The 25,546-nt window shown below is 47.2% G+C and overlaps 1 protein-coding gene across 7 annotated transcripts in view; it reads right to left on the bottom strand.

The window, feature by feature from the left end:
* Window positions 1-25,546, bottom strand: part of atrx (ATRX chromatin remodeler) — a 285,402-nt gene that overhangs the window by 134,873 nt on the left and 124,983 nt on the right. For all 7 annotated transcript variants that reach the window (XM_072505740.1, XM_072505742.1, XM_072505738.1 and 4 more), the window contains one exon: window positions 7,243-7,420. In XM_072505740.1, coding sequence (XP_072361841.1) covers window positions 7,243-7,420 — 178 coding nt within the window. The remainder of the gene's footprint in view (window positions 1-7,242; window positions 7,421-25,546) is intronic.

Here is a 25,546-nt window from a genome sequence, read left to right as displayed (position 1 = left end):
CCCAATGTTTAACTTACTCCCTGCCTGGATTGCCCCCATGCCCTCCGTCACCTCCACCAGTCCAATGAGTGCTCCCTCCCTTCTACCAGGCCCTGCTCCAGCCAGTGAATTCCAGTCCATCCAGAAAATACCTCATTCTCCCCATCCCCCGGGTCAGGGCTCCGATTCATAAAGCCTCCTGTGGAACTCCTCAAATACACATTCACCCCCACCGAGTCAAATACCATTCCACCCTTGCTGTCCTTTCATTTCATTTTTTTTTCACCCTACCAATCTCCCTCGCTGCCTCTTGTTTCCTGAGCTGGTGGGCCAGCATCCTAGCAGCCTTCTCCCCATGCTCATACGCCACGCCCCCCCCCCCCCCCCCCCCCCACCCCCCCCCCCCCCCCCCCCCCCCCCCCCGGCCCTCTGCAGCTGCCTTCCTTGTGGACAACAGCCCCAAACTCTATCTGGAGCTTCTGCCTCTCCTTCAACAATCCCACTTCTGGGGCCTCCGCGCACCTCCTATCCACCCGCAAAATCCCATCCGCCAACCTTGCCATCTCTGCTCGCTCCTCCTTCTCCCTGTGCACCTGAGTTGATATAAACTCCCCCAAATCATTGCATTGAGTTCCTTCCACAGCGTGGCGGCCGAGGCCTCACCTGTGTCGTTAGTTCCACGTACCCCCCTGAATGGGGGCCCTAACCTACTCACTCATCTCCTCCCTCCGCTAGTCATCCTAAATCCAGCCTCCACTGCGGCTTTCCCCCCCCGACGCAAGTCCACCCAACGCAGCGTGTGGTCCGAGACCACAATCAGCATGTATCCCGAGTCCACCATCCCTCCCAGCAACAACATATCCACCACAAAAAAAAAAATCAAAACCCTCCAATTTCCCACTTATCACGGACCTCTCCCCACCCCACCCCTAAATCCGCTACTATATTCCCCACCTCAAATGCCACATGCTTATTGGCCAGCACCGCCACCCCAAGCATCTTCATATAGAACCCCGAATGGAAAACCTGCCCTTTCCTTAGTCTTGTCTGGTCCCCGATTTTCAAATGCATCTCCGCCACAATTCAATGTCCTTCTTCATCTGCCAGTCCATTGTCTCTCAAAAACTCCCATTGCCTCCTTTGGTATTCCAAAATAGTGCTCTGTTGTTAAAGGTCACCCAGAGGCGAGCCAGATACGACATTCCGAACTTCACTCCCTTTTTAAAGAGGGCAGCCTTCACCCAGTTAAACCCGGCCTTCCTCCGCCAGATCCGAGCCCAGGTCATGAGACACTCGCAGCTCACTCCCCTCCCAGGTGCATCTCCTCGTCTGCCTCGCCCATCTCAGAATCTTTTCCTCATCTAGGAACTCGTTCGCCTGCGGCCTCATCAACGCCCTGTGCACTAAGTCGACCTCCAGGGACGGTCAAATGCCCCATCTCCCATCAGCTTTCTGGCCACATACATGACAGCGTCCGCTCCCTCAATGCCTTCAGGTATCCTACATTTCTCAAGTTCTGCCTCTGGAGCAGTCCTCAAGATCCTCTACCTTCTCCTGTAGTCGCTATTGGGTCTCACGCATTACTCCCACTTCGGCCACAAACAAAGCCTCGTGCTCCCCCACTTTCCGGATACTTGGTCCTGGTCTCCAGCCGTTGTTCCACTCGATCGATTTCCGACTTCAGCGGATCTACAGCTAGGTCCTCATGGCCCTCTCTCCTCTTCTCGTTTAATAAGTCCACCAGATCCATTGACCATTGGTTAGGCAGTGCAGGCCCTTTACCCCTCGGCCATCTTAAGCTGTGGCATAGGAGGATTCTACTGCTCCAGCTGCTCCCTTCTTTTCGACCCACTTCTGGTCCATGAATCCATCCCTCTGGCCAGCCCTACAACTTCTTCAGGCGCACATCCACCCTCCAATTGGGGACAAGGTCCGAAAAAAAAACAGCCTCGAGAAGGAGCTGCCAAATGTGCGACCCCTCACACCATGGCCGCCACCGGAGGTCTCACAGAAGAGGATACTCAACGCACCATTTGACCAATAATTTACCAGAGACTCGCCTTTCACTTAATTTTTCATATTTTGTCTAACACGTTTAGTGCTTTGCACCAAGTCTTTCATTTAAAATGAGTTTAATTTTATTCCAACATATACTTTTAGCAGTATTAAAAACTCAAATTAGGTAGTCCAACACCAATTTTTTATCATCTGTTTACATTGCAATAGCATCTTTCTCCTTAATCCGATTGGAACTCTTTTCTTCAGAATGCCACAATAAGTCCTTTCTCTTTATCACACCTTTGACTTTGACCTTTTTCCACCCCCTTACCGTTACTCCATAATGGGTGGTGCATTCTTCAACCAACTTTGCCTCATGTAGAAAGCTATGTACTGAACCCTCTGTCTCTCTAACTCCTACTTTGCTTAGCAAACCTTCTAAAAGCACATTTTTTGATAAGACTATCATGATGAAAAGGAGGGAGCCAAAAATAAATTGTTCGGAGGCTCCAAAGGTAACGACAGAAGAAATTCCACGCCCGTAACAGTAAACACGGAGGTAATTTTAGTCCGAGTAACTTCCTGATTTGAGTTAAAATACTTTAACCACAGTGGCTACACGAAGATCCTGGATTTATTCTTCTCTAGGAGGCTCAGCTATACTACTCACTCAGTAATTACAGTAGTCAATAGCCTACCCATGGACCCCATGTAGTGTGCAGAGACTCCATTCCATCAGGTGATTTTTTTTTTTGCACATCGGTTGGTTAAGATAGTACTTCAGGGCTGGATGGAATAATCTTCCATTGTGAAAAAACTTCAGCATTATAATACACCGTGCAAATCATACCACACAGTTAGTTGTTTGGTCGGTTTGAAAAAAGATACTGGAAGGGAGATGGGAATATCGTAGATACCAAAACCATTTTGAATGGCATGGGGTATGTGCGGGATGAAGAAAAATAGTCATATATCAAAACAATCGTTCAGTTTAAATTTTTTTTTAAAATAAATCGTCCATCTTTTCTCTAACAACTAACAGTTAAGAGTATACAGAGGAAAGTAATCATTGTAATTACATAAACAGGCCAATTTCTTTTAAGAGTTCAAAGTTTTGGAATAAACAAGCCTTTTTGCACAGTCAAAACTTCAAGATAAAAACCTGCTGACTTTTCAACTTTTTGGAGTTGGAAGATGGAGATCATTAAATAAAGCTGTTGCAAGCTGGCAATCATTTGCAATTATGAATTAATTGCCATTAACCCGAAGATTTACAGCATCATGTTTTCCAGACTACCTCAAACAACTTGTTTTGCCAACGTTTTACAGTTGATAAGAAAAGAAATGAGGTCAGATAGATAGCATCCTTGTAACTACCGAGAAAGGTAGTTACAGCAACTTGTAAGTAAACAGATAGATATGACATTTTCTTTTCATCTGCTGCAGTGCTCTGGAGGGAGAATAGAATCATACACATATCCAAGTAATTCTTAATTTAATGTTCAAAATAAACATCAGAAATATGACAGTTAAGAAAATTGCAGGATCAGAACTCATCAGAAATTCCTATTTGATGAGCTACAAAGAAAAGTTTCATAGAATTAAATTTAGGTTCCATGTGAAATGTGATGTTAATAACCAACTCTGAAAACGGTTAGTTCATGAAACAGGGTCTAGAGAAGTTGTTGGAATGAACACTTAATTTTGGGTGATTATATATTCAAGACAAGTTACTGAAGATACCAATTATCAAAAAATGGATGAAGGCATTGGTTACTGGAAAGGCTACGGGCCTCGATAATATTCTAGCAACAGTACTGAAGACGTGCTCCAGAACTTGCCCTCCCTGACAAGCTGGCATCTACCGGGCACTTCAGCTGTTTCATCAATGACCATCCTTCCATCATCAAGTCAGAAGTGGGGCTGTTCGCTGATGACTGCACGATGTTCAGCACCATTTGTGACACCTTACACACAGCAGTCACTACCAAAATGCAGCAATACCTGGACAAATCGAGACTGGGACTGACAAGTGGCAAGTAACAATCGCACCACACAAGTGGCAGGCTATGGCCATCAGCAACAAGAAAGAATCTAACCATCGCCCATGACTTTCAATGGCCTTAACATCACTCACCATCAACACCCTGGACGTTACCATTGACCAGAAACTGAACTAGGCTAGCCATACAAATACTGTAGCTGCAATTACAGTTCAGAGCCTAGGAATCCCAGGGTGATTAACTCACCAAAACCTGTCCCACCATCTACAAAGTACAAGTCAGGAGTATGATAGAAAACTCTCCCATTTGCCTGGATGAGTGCAGCACCAACACTCAAGAAGCTTGACATCAACCAGGACCAAGTAGCCCACTTGTTTGGTACCCCTTTCACATGCATTCATTCCCTCAACTGCTGACAAACAGTGGCAGCAATGTGTACCATCTACAAGATGCACTGCAGGAACCGACCAAGGCTTCTTGAGCAGCACCTTCCAAACTCACAACAGTTTCCATCTAGAAGGCCAAGGCAACAGATACCTAGGAACACCATTACCTGTGAGATTCCCTCCAATCCTCAGACCACCCCGATTTGGAAATATATTGTCGTTCCTTTCCTGTCGTGGATTCAAAATCTTGGAACTCCCTCCCCAACAGCTCGGTGGGTGTATTGAGACCTGTATATTGACATCTCAGGGGCTGCGGCGGTTCAAGAAAGCAGCTCACCACCACCTTCTCACAGGCATCGAAGGATGGTCAATAAAGGCTCGTCTAGCCAGCAACACCCACATCCCGTAAATGAATAAAATTCAATGTAAAAGTTGCGCTTCTTCAAAAAAATGACCAGAGAATCGCGTCTTGGTCACAACAATCAAAAATGCCAGGGACAGTTTCTTATACACTAGCAGGAATGTAGCTGCAATTATGTTGGGAGCTGCAATTACTGCTTGCAAGGGAGCACGGTAGCATAATGGTTAGCACACTGGCTTCACAGCGCCAGGGTCCCAGGTTCAATTCTTGACTTGGGTCATTGACTGCGCTGAGTCTGCACGTCCTCCCAGTGTCTCCATGGGTTTCCTCCGGGTGTTTCGGTTTCCTCCCACAAGCCCCGAAAGACGTGCTATTAGGTAATTTGGACATTCTGAATGCTTCGTGTACCCGAACAGGCGCCGGAATGTGGCGACTAGGGTTTTTTCACAGTAACATCATTGCAGCGTTAATGTAAGCCCACTTATGACAATAAAGATTATTATTATTAGAATCATGTTGAATAGTGGAGCAGGCTCGAAGGGCCGGAGAGCATATTCTTGCTCCTCTTTTCTATGGAAGTTAAATCACAAATACTAATATTTAAGAGGGACTTAAGAGATGACAATCTACAGTTGCACTGAGAGTAAGTTTCATCAATACAAAGAACAACAAAGAACAAAGAAATGTACAGCACAGGAACAGGCCCTTCGGTCCTCCAAGCCCGTGCCGACCATGCTGCCCGACTAAACTACAATCTTCTACACTTCCTGGGTCCGTATCCTTCTATTCCCATCCTATTCATATATTTGTCAAGATGCCCCTTAAATGTCCCTATTGTCCCTGCTTCCACTACCTCCTTCGGTAGCGAGTTCCAGGCACCCACTACCCTCTGCGTAAAAAACTTGCCTCGTACCTCTACTCTAAACCTTGCCCCTCTCACCTTAAACCTATGCCCCCTAGTAATTGACCCCTCTACCCTGGGGAAAAGCCTCTGACTATCCACTCTGTCTATGCCCCTCATAATTTTGTATACCTCCATCAGGTCTCCCCTCAACCTCCTTCGTTCCAGTGAGAACAAACCGAGTTTATTCAACCGCTCCTCAAAGCTAATGCCCTCCATACCAGGCAACATTCTGGTAAATCTCTTCTGCACCCTCTCTAAAGCCTTCACATCCTTCTGGTAGTGTGGCGACCAGAATTGAACACTATACTCAAGTGTGGCCTAACTAAGGTTCTATACAGCTGCAACATGACTTGCCAATTCTTATACTCAATGCCCCGGCCAATGAAGGCAAGCATGCCGTATGCCTTCTTGACTACCTTCTCCACCTGTGTTGCCCCTTTCAATGACCTGTGGACCTGTACTCTTAGATCTCTTTGACTTTCAATACTCGAGGGTTCTACCATTCACTGTATATTCCCTACCTGCATTAGACCTTCCAAAATGCATTACCTCACATTTGTCCGGATTAAACTCCATCTGCCATCTCTCCGCCCAAGTCTCCAGACAATCTAAATCCTGCTGTATCCTCCGACAGTCCTCATTGCTATCCGCAATTCCACGTACCTTTGTGTCGTCTGCAAACTTACTAATCAGACCATTAACATTTTCCTCCAAATCATTTATATATACTACAAACAGCAAAGGTCCCAGCACTGATGCCTGTGGAACACCACTGGTCACAGCCCTCCAATTAGAAAAGCATCCCTCCATTGCTACTCTCTGCCTTCTATGGCCTAGCCAGTTCTGTATCCACCTTGCCAGCTCACCCCTGATCCCGTGTGACTTCACCTTTTGTACTAGTCTACCATGAGGGACCTTGTCAAAGGCCTTACTGAAGTCCATATAGACAACATCTACTGCCCTACCTGCATCAATATACAAAGAGCACTTGTAGTTTCAAAAGCACAGCCTTTAGATTTCTTCTTTGGAGCTTTACCTCAAAAGGGATAACTCTGGAGATGCACCTAGAGCTGTGAGCTGTATCAGTCAAAAGACAGCGAGAAAACCACAAAATGGAAAGCCAACTAATCAATACTACTGAACATCCCACAGTAGAGTCAAAATATTTTTTCTTCTTCTTCTCCAGATGTCTACTTTTTGCTCCTTTTTAAATTCTCAAACTGCTTTATCAAACTGCTTTCTTCAGAGATGCAGTCATGTAGTAACATTGCCTTCTCTTTGTTTTTTAGGGTTCCCTTAGATAGAAGTGGCAGCACAAATATCAACTTTACATAGATGCATATGTGATAAAACGTGGAATCTATTTTATTAACGGGAGATTGATACATTCTAATTATTTGGCATACGGTAACTTATTCAGAATTAATATATCTAACTTTGATAATCTTAAAATCAAAGAATATCAATCTGTACTTTTTCTGTGCACTAATTTTCCACAACAATTCTAAACAGTTTGTATATTGATGATGCTAAATAATGTTGCTGAAAACATTGTGATAAATTTGCAGTTTTCCAAACAGCACAATTAATTAAAACAATGAAACATCTCACCAGGATCTACTAAAGTCTTCTGGAATATTTCTTTCAGCTTCCTGCTTTTCACATTCCTGCCTTGTGCAAGATTACGGTACATTTCATAACCGAGAATCATGACACCCCCATCTTCCATCCATCTTTCAAGCATGTAAGACCGCTCCTGAGGACGTTTAACTGTTGCCAATTCATTTACCTTCAGAACAGAAAAAACACTCGCTTACTATATTTCTCAATATCAGTCACAATACAAGCAATTCAAGAATGTAAAATAATGAGGGCTGTAAAACAAATATTCAAACATTTTCTAATAGGAAAGTAAAAATTTTGAAATAGCATCTTTATAAATGATCTACCAGGAATATAAACACAAGTTTGATTGCAACAACTTTACACAATGACAAACAATCTGCTCAGTGAGCCTTGAACAGCCATTTCCGAAATTGCAGCACTAGAACAAAGAACAATACAGCACAGGAACAGGCCCTTCGGCCCTCCAAGCCTGCGCCGATCACATATCCTATCTAGACCAACCGCCTGTATCCTTCTATACCCTGTCTGTTCAGGTGACTATCCAGGTAAGTCTTAAAGGTCGCTAACGTATCTGCCTCAACCACCTCACTTGGAAGCGCATTCCAGGCCACCACCACCCTCTGTAAAAAAAACTTCCCCCGCACATCTCCACTGAACCTATCCTCCTCACCTTGAACTTGTGGTGCCCCCTTGTAATTTTCAATTCCGCCCTGGGAAAAAACCTCCAACTGTTCACTCTATCTATAATCCCTTATAATATTATAAACTTCTATCAGGTCGGCTCTCAGCCTACGTCTCTCTAGGGAGAACAATCGCAGTTTATTCAATCTCTCCTCATAGCTAATACCCTCCATATCAGGCAACATCCTGGTAAACGTTTTCTGTACCCTCCCCAAAGCCTCCACATCCTTCTGGTAGTGTGGTGACCAGAATTGGTAGTGTTCCAAATGTGGCCTAACCAACGTTCTGTATAATTAATATATGAAATTGAAATGAAAATCGCTTATTGTCACGAGTAGGCTTCAATTAAATTACTGTGAAAAGCCCCTAGTCGCCACATTCCGGCACCTGTTCGGGGAGGCTGGTACGGGAAGTGAACCATGCTGCTGGCCTGCCTTGGTCTGCTTTTAAAAGCCAGCGATTTAGCCCAGTGTGCTAAACCAGCCCCTAATAATTTTCAAGCTTTTATACTCGATACTCCGTCCTGTGAAGGCAAGCATGCCATACGGTTTCTTTACCACCATTTTTGCCTGTGCTGTCACTAGTGTCATCTGTGGTCAACTACTGTGCCGCATCGGTTTGTTCTGTATTGAGAGATTGCCTGCTTCAGAGATTGATATACAACAAACTGATATTTACACATTGTTTAGGTAATTTCCTATGCTTACAAATAGGGGAAATTATGACAATATTAATCTTCACACTTTCAGCAGATCAGAAAGAAATGCTCGTAATAGGTGCTTTTTAATCCACTAAACTTTTGTCCTATTCATTGGCTAGAACATGGTCATAGTGTCACTCGAACAACTATATTCGTAACCTTTTGAAGTTCATACTTCAACACTAATCAAAAATACCGAAATCAGAGGCCATGCTATTTTTGTGATCAGAAGGTACTGCCATGAAAACAAGGATCAAGTCCATGTTTAAGTTTTATGTAAATGCTATAGTTTTTAAAAATTCATTTACGGGATGTGGGCGTCACTGGTTAGGCCAGCATTTATTGCCCATCCCTAATTGCCCTTCAGAAGGTGGTGGTGATTAGTCTTCTAGAACTGCTGCAGTCATTGAGGTGTAGATACACGCAATGTGCTGTTAGGGAGATGGTTCCAGGATGTTGCCCCAGCGACAGTGAAGGGGTGGTGATATATTTCCAAGTCAGGGTGGTAAGTGACTTGGAGGGGAACCCTCAGGAGGTGGGGTTCCCAGGCATCTGCTGCTCTTGTCCTTCTGGGCTTTTCACAGTAACTTCATTAATGTAAGCCTACTTGTGACAATAATAATAATAAATGGTAATGGTCGTGGGCTTGGAAGGTGTTGTCTACGAAATCTTGGTGAGTTACTGCAGTGCATCTTGTAGATGGTGCACACGGCTGCCATTGTTCGTCGGTGGCAGAGGGGGTTGAAGGTTTGTGGAAGGTGGAGCAATCAAGCAGGCTGCTTTGCCCTGGATTGTGTTGAGCTTCTGGCGTGCTGTTCGAACTGCACTCATCCAGGCAAGTGGAAAGTATTCCATTACACTCCTGACTTGTGCCTTGTGGATGGTGGACAGATGTTTTTTGGGGGGGAATCAGGAGGCAAGTTGCTCACTGTAGGATTCCTAGACTTTGACCTGCCCTGGTAGTCACAGTATTAATGTGGCTAGTCCAGTTCCGTTTCTGATCAATGGTAATCCCTAGGTTGATTGTGGCCGTTTCAGCGATGTAATGCCATTTAATGTCAAGGGGCAGTGGTTAAATCCTCTCTCACAAGATGGTCATTAGCTGGCACTTGTGTGGCGCAAATGTAACTTGCCACTGGTCAGCCCAAGCCTGGATATTGTCCAAGTCATGCTGCATTTGGACATGGACTGCTTCAGTATCCGAGGAGTTGTGCATCGTGCTGAACATTGTACAGTCATCCGCACTGACTCCAGTTTAGCTAATAACAATAATAAAGCAATCTTTCAGGTTGCTTCATGGTCACTGTATTTATTAAAGTAAACTTACTACTTTCTCTCCATCAATTATATGTTCCTTTGAAAATGCAATTAACTTCAAATCATGTCCCTTATCTGCCGAATGCAATTTCCTATTCAAATAGCCCCCTGGTGTTGTTCATTTTGTCAGGAAAACAGAGGTAGTTTTCAGTGGAGCTATATTTGTAAATTATACCCATTTGAATCTACGCCTTCTTTCTACTATTTGTCAATCGTGTTTCTATGTAAGGGTCAACCTATAGTTAGATTACTATTAGGCAACGGTATTTGCATGTATGGTTTTTTTTTATTCAGTTCAAACTGTTTCTATTGTATAGAGCGTTAACGGCATGAAAAATAAATAAAAGCTCGGAGTAGGAATGGATGGTTGCTTAGCAATCACGGGCATCTATAAGGTAGGAGCGCTTTTGAGTTTGGTTTTGACTAAGCAGTTGGTGGCAGGAAGCTAGAGGGTGAACAGCTCTCACCTTTGCTGTAAGAAAAGCCATACAATGGAGCAATGGTTAAGAAAGGCAGTGCCGGACTTCCGGGTGCAGCTATGCAGAGCTAGGTCGCATATTCGGTAGCTCCTGCTTGGAACGGACTTTTGGGCTCGTTACAGGGCCCCGACGGCATTTGTTTGCCATTTCCCGGTGTGGGAAGAAGGCTGCAACATTCCCCCGACAGTGTCCCCCAGGAAGGGTATGTCTCTTGGTTGCCAGACACGGCAGAAACAGTAGAAGATTTGGCTGCAACTGCAGGATAAACAGGGCCTCTTCCAGCATGCAGGCAGGGGAAGGGCAAGCTTAAAGCTGCAAGCTGACCTGAGGGCCTGTATCAAAGGTGAATTCTAGCAGCAGAGGGAACAACTGTGAAAAGATCTCATCAAGGCCACTGAAGGGACTTCCGGTTGCGGCGATGCCTAGCTAGCCGCACGCTTCGGCGGCTCCAGCTCCGACGGACCTTCGGGCTCTTTTAAGAGCCCCAACGGGGAATTTTTCGACGACGCAACCCGGTGTGGGGTGTGTGAGAAGGGAGTCCCTCCCAAACGAAGGAGGAAAAAACCGGCGGCGGCGGCTGCAGCGCGAGGAATCGTCGACCAAAGGGTCAGAAAGAGAGAAGTACAAGATGGCGGCGGAGAAAGCGCAGGCGACATGGGGGCCTGAGCAGGATGAAATCGTGAGACGGTGCGTGGAGCTGCTGAAGAGGGAGGTGCTGACCCCGATGCTACAGGCAATTGAGGGACTCAAGGAGACATTAAAGACCCAGGAGACTGAGCTCCGCGTGGTGGAGCAGAAGGTGACAGATATTGAGGACGAGATCCTGGGCCTGGTGGTTAAGACTCAGACGCACGAGGCATTTCATAAAAAGTGTACTGAAAGGATCGAGGCCCTAGAAAACGGAGCGCGAAGGAAGAACCTTCGGATACTAGGTCTCCCTGAGGGTGTGGAAGGAGTGGACTGTGGAGAGTACGCAAGTAAGATGCTGAGCTCCTGATGGGTGCTGAGGCCCCTGCGGGCCCCATGGAGGTGGAGTGGGCAAATCGGATTCCGGCGAGAAGACCAAAAGCGGGAGAACCACCGAGGGCGATAATCGTGCGATTTTACCGCCTTAAGGTCAAAGAAGAGGTCCTGAGATGGGCTAAATAGGTGCGGAGTAGCAGATGGGAGAATGCGGTGGTATGGATATACCAGGGTTGGAGTGCGGAGGTGGCGAGAAGGAGGGCGAGCTTCAACCGAGCCAAAGAGGTGTTGCATAAAAGGAAGGTGAAGTTTGGGATGCTGCAGCCGGCAAGACTATGGGTCACGTATCAGGAGAGACACTATTATTTCGAGACGGCGGAGGAAGCATGGTCCTTCATCAAAGAAGAGAAATTGGACCGGAACTGAAGGACTGATGCTGCAGGAAATGTTATTATTGTTTTTGTTAATGTTACGGTGGAAGTTAATTGAGAAGTAAACAGGGAAGGGGGGAGACATTGGGGAAATGTGGGCGCCGGTGAGGGGGGAAAGACGGGACATAGTCGGAGAATGGGGAAGGAGAGGGGGAGGGGAAAGGGAGCTGCGCCATAAGAGGCGGGTCAGGTAAAGGGATGTTCCCGCGCCAGAAAGAATAAGGCGGGAAGACAGGAGCAAGGCGGATGGGAGTTCCCCCACACCGGGGGGGGGGGGGGGGGGGGGGGGGGGGGGTCGAGGGGTCGAGGAGTGAGCAGGAGTCAGTTGAAGCCAGCTGACTTACGGAAGTGATATGGGGGGAGCAATCATGCTAGATAGGGATCTAGTGGGGGGGGGGGGGGGGGGGAAACAGACGTCAACTGGGTTGCTGCTGCGGAAATCCAAAAGGAAATGGCTAAAGAGTGGGTGGGCGGGGATGGTGTGCGACGCTGGGGGAGCGAGCGGGAACGCGGAGGCGGGATGTGGGACTGGCCTAGAGAAGGTAATGGCTAGTCGACACGGGAGGGGGGCAGGTAGCCCCCTAGTGAGGCTGATCACGTGGAACGTGAGAGGCCTGAACGGACCGATAAAAAGGGCCCGAGTGCTCGCGCATTTGAAAGGACTAAGGGCAGACGTGGTTATGCTCCAAGAGACGCACCTAAAGGTGGCGGACCAAGTTAGGCTAAGGAAAGGATGGGTGGGACAGGTGTTCCACTCAGGACTGGACGCAAAGAACAGAGGGGTGGCCATTTTGGTGGGGAAACGGGTAGCATTTGAAGCAAAGAACATCGTAGCAGATAGCGGAGGTAGATATGTAATGGTGAGTGGTAGGCTGGAGGGAATGGAGGTCGTGTTGGTTAATGTGTATGCCCCAAATTGGGACGATGCAGGATTCATGAAACGGATGCTGGGGCGTATACCGGACCTGGAGGCAGGAAACTTCATTTTAGGAGGGGACTTTAATACGGTGCTGGACCCGGGGCTAGATAGATCCAGCTCAAGGACCGGAAGAAGGCCGGCAGCGGCCAAGGTACTTAAGGGGTTTGTGGACCAAATGGGGGGGGGGGGGGAAAGAGTGGATCCATGGCGATTTCTTAGACCTAGAGCTAGGGAGTTTTCCTTCTTCTCCCATGTCCATAAAGTGTACTCCCGGATAGATTTTTTTGTGTTGGAAAGGTCGTTGATCTCTAGGGTGGAAGAAGCTGAGTACTCAGCCATAGCGGTTTCGGATCATGCCCCACATTGGGTGGACCTGGAAGTAGGAGAGGACAGGGAGCAGAGAACACTCTGGCGATTAGATGTGGGACTGATGGCGGATGAGGGAGTGTGTGCAAGAGTGCGGGGGTGTATTGAGAGATACCTGGAGGTCAATGACGACGGCGAGGTCCCTGTGGGAGTGGTCTGGGAAGCATTAAAAGCGGTGGTCAGAGGAGAGCTGATCTCTATTGGAGCCCACAAAAGGAAAACAGAGGCCAAGGAAAGGGAAAGATTACTGGGGGAGATTTTAAGGGTGGACCGGGAATTTGCAGAGACCCCGGAGGAGGAATTGTACAGGGAGAGGAGACGACTCCAGACGGAGTTTGACCTTCTGACCACCAGAAAGGCGGAGGTACTGTGGAGGAAGGCACAGGGGAGGAGGTCTGAATATGGGGAAAAGGCTAGTCGCCTGTTGGCGCATCAATTGCGAAAGAGGGCAGCAGCGAGGGAGATAGGAGGAATTAGAGACGAAAGGGGAGACACGGTGCGAAGGGCAGGAAAGATAAATGAGGTGTTCAAGACCTTCTATGAGGAACTGTATAGGTCTCAACCCCCAGAGGGAGAGGAGGGGATGCGGCAGTTCCTGGAGCAATTGAGGTTCCCGAAAGTGGAGGAGCAGGAGGTGGCAGGCCTGGAGGCGCCGATTGAAGTGGACGAGGTTATTAAGGGACTGGGAAGCATGCAAGCAGGGAAGGCCCCGGGGCCGGACGGGTTCCCGGTGGAATATTACAGAAAATATGTGGACTTGTTGGCCCCGTTGATGGCGAGGACGTTCAATGAGGCCAGGGAAGGGGGGACTCTACCCCCGACGATGTCGGAGGCGATGATATCGCTAATTTTGAAGAGGGACAAAGATCCGTTGCAGTGCGGGTCCTATAGACCGATTTCACTATTGAACGTGGACGCCAAATTGCTGGCAAAGGTACTGGCAGCGAGGATAGAGGACTGTGTCCCAGGGGTGGTGCACGAAGACCAGACAGGGTTCGTAAAAGGGAGACAACTGAATGTTAATGTGCGACGACTATTAGGGGTGATAATGATGCCCCCGGTGGAGGGGGAGGCAGAGATAGTGGCGGCAATGGACGCAGAGAAGGCATTTGATAGGGTGGAGTGGGAGTATTTATGGGAAGCGTTAAGGAGGTTTGGGTACGGGTTTATTAGCTGGGTTAGACTTCTTTATGGGGCTCCAACGGCAAGCGTAGTTACAGGTCGACATAGATCGGAGTATTTCCGATTATATAGGGGAACAAGACCGGGATGCCCACTGTCTCCATTGTTGTTCGCTTTGGCAATTGAACCTCTGGCCATGGCGTTGAGAGACTCCAGGAAATGGAGAGGGGTGATTAGAGGGGGAGAAGAACACAGAGTCTCGTTATACGCAGATGACCTATTGTTATACGTGTCAGACCCAGCGGGGGGGATGATAGAGGTTATGCGAATTTTGAGGGGGTTCGGGGACTTCTCGGGATATAGGCTAAACATGGGGAAGAGTGAATTATTTGTGATACATCCAGGGGACCAGAGTAGAGAGATAGAAGGCTTACCGCTAAGGAAAGTGGAAAGAAACTTCCGATACCTGGGGATTCAGATCGCTAGGAGCTGGGGAACCTTGCACAGACTTAATCTGACACGGCTGGTAGAACAAATGGAGGAGGACTTCAAGAGGTGGGACATGCAGCCTTTATCGCTGGCGGGCAGGGTGCAAGCAATTAAGATGATGGTCCTCCCGAGGTTATTTGTATTTCAATGTCTCCCTATACTAATCACAAGACCTTTTTAAATAAAATAGATAGGAGCATCACGAGCTTCGTGTGGGCAGGGAAAGTTCCGAGAGTAAGGAGGGGGTTCCTTCAGCGTAGTAGGGACAGAGGAGGATTGGCACTACCGAACTTGGGTGATTACTATTGGGCCGCCAATGTGGCAATGATACTTAGATGGATGATGGAAGGTGAGGGAGCGGCGTGGAAAAGACTGGAGACAAAGTCCTGTAAAGGGACGAGTTTAGAGGCGCTGGTGACGGCGCCGCTACCGTTCTCACCTAAAAAGTTTACCACGAACCCGGTGGTGGCGGCAACACTGAATATCTGGGGACAGTGGAGGTGACAGAGGGGTGCGGGGAGCCCTGGTGGGGTCCCCTATCAGGAACAACCATAGGTTCGCCCCAGGAAGAATGGATGGAGGATTTCAGAGCTGGTACCAGTTGGGAATTAGGAAGGTGGGAGATTTATTTATAGATGGGACTTTTGCGAGCTTGGGAGCATTGGAGGAAAAGTATAAGTTGCCCCAGGGAAATTTCTTGCGATATATGCAGGTGAGGGCGTTTACTAGACAACAGGTGAGGGAATTTCCGTTGCTCCCGACACAGGGATACAGGACAGGGTGCTTTCAGGGGTGTGGGTCGGAGAGGGCAAGGTGTCAGAGATTTATATAGAGAGATGAGGGAAGAGGGAGAGGAGTCGGTGGGCGAACTAAAAGGAAAGTGGGAAGAAGAATTAGAGGAGGAGATAGAGGAGGGTATGTGGGCTGATGCCCTAAGCAGGGTAAATTCCTCTTCCTCATGCGCCAGGCTTAGCCTGATTCAATTTAAGGTGCTACATAGAGCACACATAACGGGGGCAAGATTGAGCAGGTTCTTTGGAGTGGAGGACAAATGTGGGAGGTGTGGCGGGAGCCCGGCAAACCACGCACATATGTTTTGGGCGTGCCCGGCACTGGAAGAGTATTGGAAGGGAGTGACGGGAGTGATTTCGCAGGTGGTGAAGGCCCGGGTCAAACCAGGCTGGGGGTTAGCTCTATTTGGAGTTGCGGATGAGCCGGGAGTGCAGGAGGCGAAAGAGGCCGATGTCGTGGCCTTTGCGTCCCTAGTAGCCCGGCGCAGGATCCTACTCATGTGGAAGGAGGCGAAACCCCCCGGACTGGAGGCCTGGGTAAATGATATGGCGGGGTTCATTAAACTGGAGCAGATAAAGTTTGCCCTGAGAGGATCGGCTCAAGGGTTCACTAGGCGGTGGCAGCCATTTCTCGACTACCTAGGGGAACGTTAGAGGGAAGATAGATGACCAGCAGCAGCAACCCGGGGGAGGGGGGGTTTAGTTTAGTTTAGGTCAATAGACAATGGGGTTTTGTTACCTGTGTATTGTTAAAAATTTCTGTTTTGTTATTGTTTCGTTTGCTTTGTAAGAGGGAAAAATTGTTGTTTGGAAAAAAATTTCAATAAAATATATTATTTTTTAAAAAAAGGCAGTGCCAGAAATCTAAAGGGCAGCTAGTTAAGGAAACTAGAGAAATGAAGAGGAGTTTCCAGGAAGCCTAAAGTTAAAGGAACAAAGGAAACTGGAACTAGAACAGCATACTGTCCATTGAATTCACAGGCAGGGTTGAGAAGGAGTTGGCTAGAAGACAGAAAGATATCTGAAATAATTCTAAGATTTGGGCGATCTTACTGCAGTGATAGGTGAAATAATTGCAAGGAAATCAGTGGCTGAATCTTCCAGAGTTGTGTGAAAGCATTTAAGACAAAGGAATACGGAAAGGAAATTGGAAAGCCTGGAGTTGGATCCTTGATGAAAGCAGCGGAGGGAAAGCACTGATTTGGAGGAGGATCTTAAAGGGTGTCTTATTGAGTGTGAAATTTGGAAACACTCGTTATGGCAATCGGCTGGGGGGAAATGAAGGATAAATCGACAGAAGATGGATTGAATGGTACCTGCCATTTGGTTGAAGAATGGAGTGTTGTCTCAGTCTGTGGGTTTAGAGGGACTGTGTTTCCTGAAAACCTTGTAACATGAAAACCTTGTAACATGAGATGTATTTGCCTGTGTTATCCTTAAAATCTCCACATCCGAGTGAAGGAGCATTGTCTTATACTCAAACTTTTTATGTTTAACAAGTCGTTAAAAGCTAATTTGTAATCCTGACTGATGTTTGACCAGTATAGTCCAACTATCTATTTTAACTGCAGTAAATGCTTTAATGGCAGAGCGCAGGTGTTAGTTTTGTATTGTATGGATGTATGTTATTTATGCACAAATGTATGAATGTAGGTATGCGTGAAATATTTACTGATTTAACTAAAACTGCATGATTACATGCTATATTGGAGGTGAAACCAAAGACAAATTCAATAAAGCTCTAATCTATTCCACCTTCATTTTAATTAAACCAATCACGCCAATACTCTCACATGAGGCTGTTCCACAGTACACAAGTGTCATAATAGGTGGCACGGTAGCACAGTGGTTAGCACTGTTGCTTCACAGCGCCAGGAACCCGGGTTCGATTCCCGGCTTGGGTCACTGTCTGTGCGGAATCTGCACATTCTCTCTGTGTTTCACGGGTTTCCTCCGGGTGCTCCAGTTTCCTCCTATAAAAAGTCCCGAAAGATGTGCTTGTTAGGCGAATGGGACATTCTGAATTCTCGACGTGTACCCGAACAGGCATCGTAGTGTGGCGCCGAGGGGATTTTCATAGTAATTTCATTGCACTGTTAATTGGATTGGATTGGATTTGTTTATTGTCACGTGTACCGAGGTACAGTGAAAAGTATTTTTCTGCGAGCAGCTCAACAGATCATAAAGTACATGAGAAGAAAAGGGAATAAAAGAAAATACATAATAGGGCAACACAACATATAACAATGTAACTACATAAGCACTGGCATCGGATGAAGCATACAGGGTGTAGTGTTAATGAAATCAGTCCATAAGAGGGTCATTTAGGAGTCTGGTGACAGTGGGGAAGAAGCTGTTTTTGAGTCTGTTCGTGCGTGTTCTCAGACTCCTGTATCTCATGCCCGATGGAAGAAGTTGGAAGAGTGAGTAAGCCGGGTGGGAGGGATCTTTGATTATACTGCCCGCTTTCCTCAGGCAGCGGGAGGTGTAGATGGAGTCAATGGATGGGAGGCAGGTTTGTGCGATGGACTGGGCGGTGTTCATGACTCTCTGAAGTTTCTTGCGGTCCTGGGCCGAGCAGTTGCCATACCAGGCTGTGATGCAGCCTGATAGGATGCTTTCTATGGTGCATCTGTAAAAGTTGGTAAGAGTCAATATGGACATGCCGAATTTCCTTAGTTTCCTGATGAAGTATAGGCGCTGTTGTGCTTTCTTGGTGGTAGCGTCGACGTGGGTGGACCAGGACAGATTTTTGGAGATGTGCACCCCATGGAATTTGAAACTGCTAACCATCTCCACCTCGGCCCCGTTGACGCTGACAGGGGTGTGCACAGTACTTTGCTTCCTGAAGTCAATTACCAGCTCTTTAGTTTTGCTGGCACTGAGGGAGAGATTGTTGTCGCTACACCACTCCACAAGATTCTCTATCTCCCTCCTGTATTCTGACTCATCGTTATTCGAGATCCGGCCCACTATGGTCGTATTGTCAGCAAACTTGTAGATGGAGTTGGAACCAAGTTTTGCCACGCAGTCGTGTGTGTACAGGGAGTAGAGTAGGGGGCTAAATACGCAGCCTTGTGGGGCGCCAGTGTTGAGGACTATTGTGGAGGTGGTGTTGTTGTTCATTCTTACCGATTGTGGTCTGTTGGTCAGAAAATCGAGGATCCAGTTGCAGAGTGGGGAGCCAAGTCCTAGGTTTTGGAGCTTTGATATGAGCTTGGCTGGGATTATGGTGTTGAAGGCGGAGCTGTAGTCAATAAATAGGAGTCTAATGTAGGAGTCCTTGTTTTGGAGATGTTCTAGGGATGAGTGTAGGGCCAGGGAAATGGTGTCTGACGTGGACCGGTTGCAGCGGTATGCGAATTGCAGTGGGTCAAGGCGTTCTGGGAGTATGGAGGTGATGCGCTTCATGATCAACCTCTCGAAGCACTTCGTTACGACTGAAGTCAGGGCCACTATTCGGTAGTCATTGAGGCACGTTGCCTGGTTCTTCTTTGGTACCGGTATGATGGTGGTCTTCTTGAAGCAGGTGGGGACCTCGGAGTGGAGTAGGGACAGGTTAAAGATGTCCGTGAATACCTCTGCCAGCTGGTCCGCGCAGGCTCGGAGTACACGACCAGGGATCCCGCCTGGGCCCGTCGCCTTCCGAGGGTTCACTTTCAGGAAGGCCAATCTGGCTTCGGAAGCTGTGATGGTGGGTATGGATGAATTATGGGCTGCTGGGGCACTCGCCAGTGGATTGTTGGTTACCTGCTCGAACCAAGCATAGAATGCATTGAGTTAATCGGGGAGGGGTGCGCTGCTGCCAGAGATACTGTTCGGCTTCGCTTTGTAGCCCCTTATGTTGTTTAGTCCTTGCCACAACCGCCGAAAGTCTGTCTGTGACTCTAGCTTGGTTTGATATTCTCTCTTGGCATTCCGGATGGCTTTGCGGAGGTCGTACCTGGATTTCTTGTATAGGTCAGGGTCATCTGCCTTGAACGCCTCAGATCGGTCCTTCAGTAGGGAGTCAATCTCGTGATTGAGCCATGGTTTCCGGTTGGGGAACGCACGTACTGCTTTCTTTGGCACGCAGTCGTCCACACATTTGCTGATGAAGTCTGTGAAGGTGGTGGCATACTCATTTAAGTTGGTCGCTGAGTTTTTAAATATGGACCAGTCCATTGTCTCTAAGCAGTCACGTAAGAGCTCTTCTGTCTCCTCGGACCAGCACTGCACAACCTTCTTAGCTGGATTCTCCCGCTTGAGTTTCTGCTTGTATGCCGGAAGAAGGAGCACCGTCTTATGGTCTGATTTCCCAAAGTGCAGTCGGGGGATGGAATGGTAGGCGCCCTTGATTTTTGAGCCTACTTGCAGGCCTACTTGTGCAAGCTACTTGTGACACTAATAAAGATTATTGAAAAAATGTTGAGTAATCTAATTTTTCCTCACAGCATCAACCCTATCAAGCCCCTAAATCTACATCCTAGGATACTTAAGGAAGTGGCCCTAGTTTTAATAAGATTATCTCCCATCCTTCTAAAGATCAATAAGTGTAAACAGAACTTGCTCAACCTTTCCTCAAAAAGGACCTCTTCATCCCAAGAATCAGTCAAATGAACCTTCAAACCTTCTCTGAAATGTATGTATCTCCTTAAGAAAGGTGACCAAAACTATACACAGTACTCAGTGTGGTCTCATGGATGCCATGTACAGGAGCCGCAAAAGTAATTTTATTTCATCTTCTTTACAGTCCTTTGGTTACAATGGATTGGGGAACATTACTTAATGGGATAACAGTGGACTGGCAATGGCAAGCATTCAAAGAGCTTGGGTGAAGTACAATTGTTCATTCCTGTCTGGCGTAAAAATAAAATGGAAAAGGTGGCCAAACCGTGGCTTACAAAGGAAATTAAAGATAGTATTAGACCCAAGGAAGAAGCATACAAATTGGCCAGAAAAAAACAGCAGACCTGAGGATTGGGATCAACTTAGAATTCAGCAAGAGGACAAAGGGATTGATTAAGAAGGAGAAAATAGTAGGAGAGTAAGCTTGCAGGGAACTTAAAAAATTGACCATAAAAGTTTCTAAAAGGTATGTGAAGAGAAAAAGATGGCAATGACATATGTAGGTCCCAGATAATTTATAATGGTGAACAAAAAAAATGGCTGACCAACTGAATACACACTTTGTATGGTTCGGTTTTCACTAAGAAGGACATAAATAACATACCAGAAATGTTGGGAACACGGGGTTTAGTGGGAGGGAGGAACTGAAGCAAATCAGTATTAGGAGCGAAATTGATGGGATTGAAGGCTGATAAATCTATATCCCAGGATACATGAGGAAGTAGCCCTAGAAATAGTAGATGCATTGATGGTCATCTTTCAAGATTCTATAGACTCCAGAACAGCTCCTACAGATTGGAGGATAGCTAACGTAGCACCGCTTTTTATACAAGGAGGTAGAGAGAAAACAGGGAAGGGAATTATAGACCAGTCAGCCTGATGTTGGTAGCTAGGAAAATGCTACAGTCCATTATAAGATATTTACTCGTAGAGCACTTGGTAAACAGGCAGAATCAGACAGTTAGCATGGATTAACAAAAGGAAAATCGAAAGGAGCTCTTCTAGGGTGTAACTGGCACAGTTGACGATGGGGAGCCAGTGGATGTGATTTATTTGGACTTTCAGAAGGCGTTTGACAAAGTCCCCCACAATATTAGTGTGTAAAATTTAAGTGCATGGGATTGGGGGCAGTGATTTGATTTATTGACACATGTATACAGTGAAAAGTATTGTTTCTTGCATGCTGTACAAACAATGCGTACCGTACATAGGGAAGGAGAGACTGCAGAATATAATGTTACAGTTATAGCAAGGTGTAGAAAAAAGATCAACTTAATACGAGGTAGGTCCATTCAAAAGTCTGATGGCAGTAGGGAAGAAGCTGCTCTTGAGTCAGTTGGTACGTGACCAAACTTTGGTATCTTTTTCCTGACGGAAGACAGTGGAAGAGAGTATGTCCGGGGTGCGTGGGGTCCAGTGTATTGAGATAGAAAGAAAACTGGCAGTCAAACAAAGAGTTGGAATAAAATATGGTTAATTAGTGCTAGGTCCCCAGCTATTCACAATATACATTAATGATTTAGATGTGGGAACTAAACGTAATATCTCCAAATTTGCAGATAACACAAAGTTGGGTTGGAGGGCAAGCTGGGAGGAGAATGCAGAAATGCTGGAGTCCGATTTTGACAAGCTGAGTGGGCAAATGTATGACAGTTGCAGTATAATGTGGATAAAGGTGAGGTTACCCACGTTGGTAGCAAAAAAACAGGAAGACATATGATCCAAATGGCTATGGCTTGAGAGAGGGGAATGTGTAACGAGACCTGGATATCCTTGTACACCAGTCGCAGAAGCAAGCATACAAGTGCAGCAAGTGGTAAAGAAGGCAAAGGGCATGTTGGCCTTCAGAGTGAGAGGATTAGAGTACAGGTACAGGGATGTCTTGCTGCATTATACAGGGCCTTTGTGAGACCACAACTGAATATTTGGTCTCCTTATCGGAGGAAGGATGTTCTTACTCCTGAGGGAGTGCAGTGAAAGCATGAGATTGATTCCTGGGATGGTGGGACTGATGCATGAGGAGAGTTTGAGCTAGTTAGGGTTATATTTGCTCGAGTTTAAAAGAATGAAGAGGGGCTTTATAGGAACCTATAAAATTGTAACAGGACGAGACAAGGTAGATGCAGGAAGGATGTTCCTGATGGCAGGGGAGTGCAGAACCAAGGGTCACGGTCTAAGGGTACGGGGTATGACATGAGGAGAAATTTCTTCATGCAGAGTAGTGAGACTGTGGAATTCACTACCTTAGAAATCATTTGATGCCAAACAATTTATGTTCAAGGAGTTGGATAAAGCCCTTGCGGCTAAAGGGATCAAAGGATATGGGCGGAAGGGAAATGGGGAACAGGTTACTGAATTGGATGATCAGCATCGATCATAATGAATGGTGGAGCACGTTTGAAGGGCCGAATGGCCTACTCCTACTTTTAATTGTTTCTATAAAGGCCAACATTCCATTTGCCTCCTTTACTTACTGAATCTCCAAGCTGATTTTTTGAGATTCATACACAAGCACAATAGTTCCGTTGGTCCTGCAGCAATCTGCAATTTCCCTCCATTCAAATAATATTCTGCATTTCCATTCCAACTGCGAAAGTGAACAACTTCACATTTTCCCCATCAACCTCCTCCTGCGCTAGGCTAAGCCTCATGCAGTTTAAAATGGAGCACGGAGCTCACTTAACCAGAACCCGAATGAACAGGTTCTTCCCGGAGGCGGAGGATAAATGCACACGGTGCTGGGAGGCTGGCCAACCCCGCCCACATGTTCTGGGCCTGCCCCAGACTTGACGAGTTCTGGACAGTCTTCTTTGAGGCTGTCCAAGATAGTGGGGTGCCCGAGAGTGGCAGTCTTCATGATCTCGGACCAGCCAAAACTACATTTGGGGAAAGAGAGCCGATGCCATGGCTGTTGTTTTGAAGGAAAATAAACTTGCGAAAACAGCTGTATCAATTTCTAATTAATTTAGCTTAATTACTTCACACTTTCCCCAAAAGTCATCCAAAGGTATCTTCGAAATCACCAATCCTTCCCTGCTCAACACCAAAATTCACGATTTTCAAGAGAACATTTTGTAGCCAAATCGTACATATTAAAAATTTAAATAATTACTAGTTAAATGCATGCATCAATTGAGGGGGAACATTTTCAACTGTGGGAGAATATAAAACGAGGGTCTAAAAATACAGAATTACTATTAAATCCAATAGAAAAATAAGGAAATATCTCGACTCATTGGTTAAGAGTATGGAACTGGCTACCAAAGGACGTGGCTGAGCTAGATAACTTATACACAAGGGGATAGAAAGGTATGCGGAATGGCTGAGATGAGGCTACCGTGGAGAATAAACACCAGCACAAAGTATTTTGCCAAATTATATGTTAATTCTAAGTAATAAGCATCCAATAATCAAACTAAAAGTACAGCTTAAAACTTCCATCACAACTATCCTGAAAAGGCTCATCATCAAAACCCCCCCCAGGGTTGCTGCTGCTGCTGACCGACCTTCCTCTAACGCTCCGCGAGGTAGTCTAGGAACGGTTGTCACCTCCTGTAGAACCCCCTTAAGGCAAACTTAATCTTCTCCAACTTTATGAACCCAGCCATGTCGTTTGTCCAGGCCTCCACGCTGGGGGGCTTCGCCTTCTTCCACATTAGCAAGATCCTTCGCCTGGCTACCAGGGACGCAAAGGCCAGAATGCCGGCCTCTTTCGCCTCCTGCACTCCCGGCTCGTCCACTACTCCAAATATTGCTAGCCCCCAGCTTGGCTTGACCTGGACTTTCACCACCCGAGATATTGCTCCCACCACTCCTCTCCAGAACCCCTCCAGTGCCGGACATGTCCAGAACATGTGGATATGGTTCGCCGGGCTCCCTGAACATCTTCCGCATCTGTCCTCTACCCCAAAAGAACCTACTCAACCTCGCCCCCGTCAGGTGCGCTCTGTGAACCACCTTAAATTGTATCAGGCTGAGCCTGGCACACGAGGAGGAGGAATTAACCCTACCCAGGGCATCAGCCCACAAACCTTCCTCGATCTCCTCCCACAGCTCCTCCTCCCATTTACCCTTCAACTCTTCTGCTAGCGTTTCCCCCTCTTCTTTCATCTGTTGGTGTATTGCCGAAACCTTGCCCTCCCCGACCCATACACCCAAGATCACCCTGTCTTGAGTTTCTTGTGTCGGGAGCAGCGGGAATTCCCTGACCTGTCGCCTCACAAAAGCCCTCACCTGCATATATCTGAATGCATTTCCCGGGGGTAGCTCAAACTTCTCCTCCAGTGCCCCTAGGCTCGCAAATATCCCGTCGATGAACAGGTCCCCCATTCTTCTAATCCCCGCCCGATGCCAGCCTGGAACCACCCATCCATCTTCCCCGGGACAAACCGGTGGTTACCCCTGATCGGGGACCACACCGAGGCTCCCACTGCACCCCTATGCCGTCTCCACTGGCCCCAGATCCTTAACGTTGCCGCCACCACCGGGCTCGTGGTGTGCTTTGATGGCGAGAGCGGCAGCGGTGCCGTCACCAGCGTCCCAAGCTCGTTCCTTTGCAGGACGCCATCTCCATCCTCTTCCATGCCGCCCCCTCTCCCTCCATAACCCACTTACGATCATCGCCACGTTTGCTGCCCAGTAGTAGCTCCCTAGGTTTGGCAGCACCAGCCCTCCTCGGTCCCTACTGCGTTCCAGGAACCCTCTCCTTACCCTCGGGGTCTTGTTCGCCCACACAAACCCCATAATACTCCTACCTACTCTCTTGAAAAAGCCCTTGGCAATCACGATGGGGAAGCACTGGAACACAAACAAAAACCTCGGAAGGACCACCAAGTTGACCGACTGCACTCTACCCACCAACGAGAGCGGCAACATGTCCCATCTTTTGAAGTCCACCTCTATTTGGTCCACCAACCTCGTCAGATTCAATTTGTGTAGGGCCCCCCAGCTCCTGGCTATCTGGATCCCTAGATACCGAAAACTCCCCTCCGCCCTCCTCAGCGGTAGGTCCCCTATCCCTGTTTCTTGGTCCCCTGCCTGTAGTACAAAAAGCTCGCTCTTCCCTACATTGAGCTTATAGCCCGAGAACTCCCCAAACTCCCTCAAAGACCTCCACCATCCCCTCCATTGGGTCCACCATGTACAGCAGCAGGTCGTCCGCGTATAGCGACATCCGATGCTCTTCTCCCCCGCGGACCACCCCCCTCCATTTATTAGACTCCCTCAGTGATGTGGCCAAGGGTTTGATCGCCAATGCAAACAACAGGGTGAACTTGATTTCTAACAAGAAAAATATTGCAACCCGATGAAAGTGGATATCAGTTGCTCTCCATCTTTAGCATTGACTAGGGCTGAGGTGGGGTAGCAGGGGTGAAAAAGGGAACAATTTGTAGAAACTGCATAGTTGATTCCTGGGAAGCCTG

The sequence above is a fragment of the Scyliorhinus torazame genome, chromosome 5, assembly GCF_047496885.1.
Source record: "Scyliorhinus torazame isolate Kashiwa2021f chromosome 5, sScyTor2.1, whole genome shotgun sequence".
Lineage (NCBI taxonomy): Eukaryota > Metazoa > Chordata > Chondrichthyes > Carcharhiniformes > Scyliorhinidae > Scyliorhinus > Scyliorhinus torazame.
The sequence above is the reverse complement of the archived record's forward strand: the minus strand, read 5'-3'. Positions and strand labels throughout refer to the sequence as shown.